A 3978-nucleotide genomic window follows, 5' to 3' on the forward strand; every position below is an offset into this window, starting at 1 on the left:
CCACTATAAGATTATAAGTGGTAAAACTTCAGAAGAATGTGCAAACTATAGTTGGCAATGGTTTATTTTTCAACTGCTTATGTTGAACTTTGAATACTAAAAGTTTCTTCCTGATATTGCTGATAGATTTTTTTTATGGCACTTTAAATGTTTAAAAGTTAATTTTCTCAAAACTTGTTTTTTCAAGATTTTTGCTTATTGTAACTCTAATGTTTTAGCTGTTTGCAGAGATAATGTCTTGAAACTTGGTGTACTTTTTCATTATTCATTTTATGGTGTAACTATACATGTGAGAATGATGTGCATTGTGTACATTTTTATTTTTAAGAAATTTCATAACTTGTATGCCTTGTTTTGAATGATACATTTTTTATAAAAATTGAAAAAAATGTTTCTTTTACATTTTAATGAAAACAAACTGCTACTGGACACTCTAGAATGGTTCTAGTTAAATAAACAGAAATAAAACCATCATTATTTGTTCACATTATTGAAACATTAGATTTGTAAAAAAGGTGTTTTTTTCAAGATGGCCGCCGTTACCATGGCAACCATGCATAATTAGGTCCTGAGAATGTGGAATTTTTATTTACAGTTGCTAACTATTAATAATAGTATATTAGTACTTGCTTATCTCTGCTGTGGGCTAGTTTGGTTTTTGCAGTGTAGTGGCCCCTTAAAGATTTATCATTTCATTATATGTCTCGTATTTAAGTTGAAAGATGTTAACTTGATTTTAAGAGTCACATATTTGTAAATTAGCATAATTTCTATTTTCAAAATATAGTACTGCTTTTCTATTGTTTGAATATCTATTTATATTATGAATGTTCACATTTCCAAAAAAAATCTATTTCTACACCAGGGTCAATGTAAACCAAGATTAAACTGCACATAGGTCGAGCAGCACAGACATGAGTACACCCTACAGTCCTGACAATCATCTGATACATTTCTATAAAAAAGTTGTCCTGTTTGTCTACAGAACGACATATAGGAAATTTAAATCCGCCCAAAAACATTTTAAATGCAACATTTAAATCGGTGAAGAAAGTCGAACAGCAAAACAAACGGCATAATATTGCTTCTAAACTACTCAATATTAAATGAATAGGGAATAAAACAAGACACACATGAATAATACTGCTGCAATTAATTACCGTTATTATTTTCTACACACTAATTTAATAAAATAAAAATTGATCAGACATGTCTCTGTGTTAAGCTCACCGATTAAGAGAAAGACGTCTATGAGAATATTATTTTTAGCTTCGATTAATAATGGGGACTTCATTTATATTACGTTTTATAAGGGAAACAACTTACACAATATTTTGTTGTTTAAAGTTTAAATAAGAAGTACCAAAAAAGTATGCATCAATCAAATTGCCATAGTATTTTTCGAATAGCAACAAATAATTGCATATGTAATATTTACAAAAATGACATTCTGCATAAAAAATAACTAAATTTATTTTGTTATAAAAATATGAAAAAAACTTTTTTAATAGGTCACTTTTCTTGTAATATACTGTGTGACTGCTAATTAATCAACGGTTGGTCCTCATTATTACTTCCTTGTTATAACATTTTGCTGTAAAAAAAACTTATTTCCCCCTACTTTCTTAAAAAAAAAAAGTCTATCGTTTTGACTTCTTGTCCTCTTACTAAAGCCGTGTGGGTGACAGGGCTAGCTTATTGTGATTGAAAATAACAAATCCAAAAGGTTGTCGCCGCGGCAGGCGGTACATGTTCTCACGTAGATTCAGAAACAAATGTGTGACCAATCTGTCACGTTATATGTCAGTTTACAAACGTGGGGACATCGTTGACATTAAGGGTGATGGTGCCATTCAAAAAGGTATGCCACACAAGTTCTATCACGGAAAGACTGGTCGTGTTTTCAATGTAACCCCTCATGCTCTTGGTGTGGTTGTAATTAAACAGTTGGGCAACCGTATTATCCCCAAGTCAATAAACAGTTGGGCAACCGTATTATCCCCAAGTCAATAAACAGTTGGGCAACCGTATTATCCCCAAGTCAATAAACAGTTGGGCAACCGTATTATCCCCAAACAAATCAATGTAACCCCTCATACTGTTGGTGTGGTTGTCAATAAACAGTTGGACAACCGTATTATCCCCAAACAAATCAATGTAACCCCTCACATCTTGGTGTGGTTGTCAATAAACAGTTGGACAACCGTATTATCCCCAAACAGATCAATGTTAGAATTGAGCATATTAAGCACAGCAACTGCCGTCTTGATTTCTTGAAACGCGTCAAGACGAATGAAGAGCTGGAGAGACAAGCTAAGGAGACAGGTGTTAAAGCTAACACTAAGAGAGATCCCGCCCAGCCAAGGAAAGCCAATTTTGTCAGCACTAAGAGAGTCAAGCCTGAATTCTTGACACCTATTCCTTATGAGATCATTGCTTAAACTATTAATAAAAGAAGTCTGTTAAAAAAAAATAAAAAAATAAATAAAATGGTTTTTAATTTAAAACATAATAAATTACAAAGTAAACATAAAAAAGTTCTCAAACTTCATTAAAGGAAATTTTATTTGGAAATAATAATTTTAAATTAATTTTAGAGACTTAAGCATTAACTTAAATTATTAGGCTATATATATATATATATATATATATATATATATATATATATATATATATATATATATATATATATATATTGCATGTACGTTTTTTATAATGTTTTTGCATTTCATAACAGTTATTATGAATGTATTTTATTTCTGCTATTATATTCATTAAACTGATAGTATCGACTACACATACATTATTTCAAGTGTGTGACCTGGAACATAGACGGGCCGAAAGATTTCAATGGCTTTCACTGTCAATTTTAGAGACGTAAGCGTTAACTTAAATTATTTGGCTCTATATATTGCATGGACGTTTATTTTTATATTGTTTGTGCATTTCATAACGGTTATTATGAATGTACTTTATTTCTGTTATTATATCCATTCAACTTAAAGTATCGACTACACATGCATTATTTCAAGTGTGTTACCTGGAACATAGACTAGACAAGCAAAAAATGTTCACTGGCTTTCACTGTCAATCGTAAACGACCGGCTCTTTAACGTGGCCATGTCATTCGTACACGGGCATTGACCAGCCTTTCTATATAGCTGCTACGAAAGTGTAAAATATCTAAATGGCTTATATTGATTTACAATAAACTTGTGTAGGTCTACGATAGTGTAATAACACCGATGAATGATAGCTTACTTATAAAGTAAAAAAAAATATATTTCCATTCAAAATTTGAAAACATATAGGGCCCACATCCCAAACCGCAAATATAATTATAAGCATTAGGCTTTGCCATAGATTGCAGTAGGGATAAATAACTATAAAGAAAAGCGTGGGTCACTTGAGTACCTATTGGATACCGATACTAATATTTGAGAAGAGACCCACGCTTTTCTTTATAGTTATTTAAGTAGAAGTGTATAATTATTTTGTTTCTACTTTTTAGTGCATTAATACATAAAAGCTTGTTATTAAAACGTTTTTTATGAATTTTTTTTTTCAGTAGGCCTACTTTACATGTTTTATTTACAATAGTTACATGACTAAAAACCACTGTCAAGTTTATAGCTAAATTTTCAGTAAGGTATTATGGGATGGCGCAGTCAAGTGGTAAAGAACGGTATATGTCAGTTAGAAGTGCCTGCAATTTCACACGGGCGTTTCGATCTAGACAGACAGACAGACTGACTGACTACAGAGGAAGTGAGTTAAATAAAAGCTTGTCAAAATCATTGACAAAGTATTGTTTAGTTAAAGATACCTCTTATGTTTTTTTTGTTTTTTGTTTTGTTTTTTTTTTAACTAGGGAAACAATCAAATATTAGTACAATAATTTAAGAAACAAAAGAAAAGAATACAAAGTATAATAACATATTCTCATTTTAATAACAAAATATTTTTTAAAAAGTTCTT

General features: G+C 30.7%; 1 protein-coding gene across 1 annotated transcript; it reads left to right on the forward strand.

The window, feature by feature from the left end:
* Positions 1–1704: 1704 nt before the first annotated feature.
* Positions 1705–2474, forward strand: LOC131935328 (large ribosomal subunit protein eL21-like; the record flags this gene model as incomplete). Its single annotated transcript, XM_059291709.1, has 2 exons — positions 1705–1992; positions 2223–2474. Coding segments are annotated over 2 exons (507 nt in total), but the record flags the coding sequence as incomplete, so codon positions are not given.
* Positions 2475–3978: the final 1504 nt, after the last annotated feature.

This window comes from Physella acuta, unplaced genomic scaffold, assembly GCF_028476545.2.
Source record: "Physella acuta isolate Inbredline_101_S28 unplaced genomic scaffold, ASM2847654v3 ptg000142l, whole genome shotgun sequence".
NCBI lineage: Eukaryota > Metazoa > Mollusca > Gastropoda > Physidae > Physella > Physella acuta.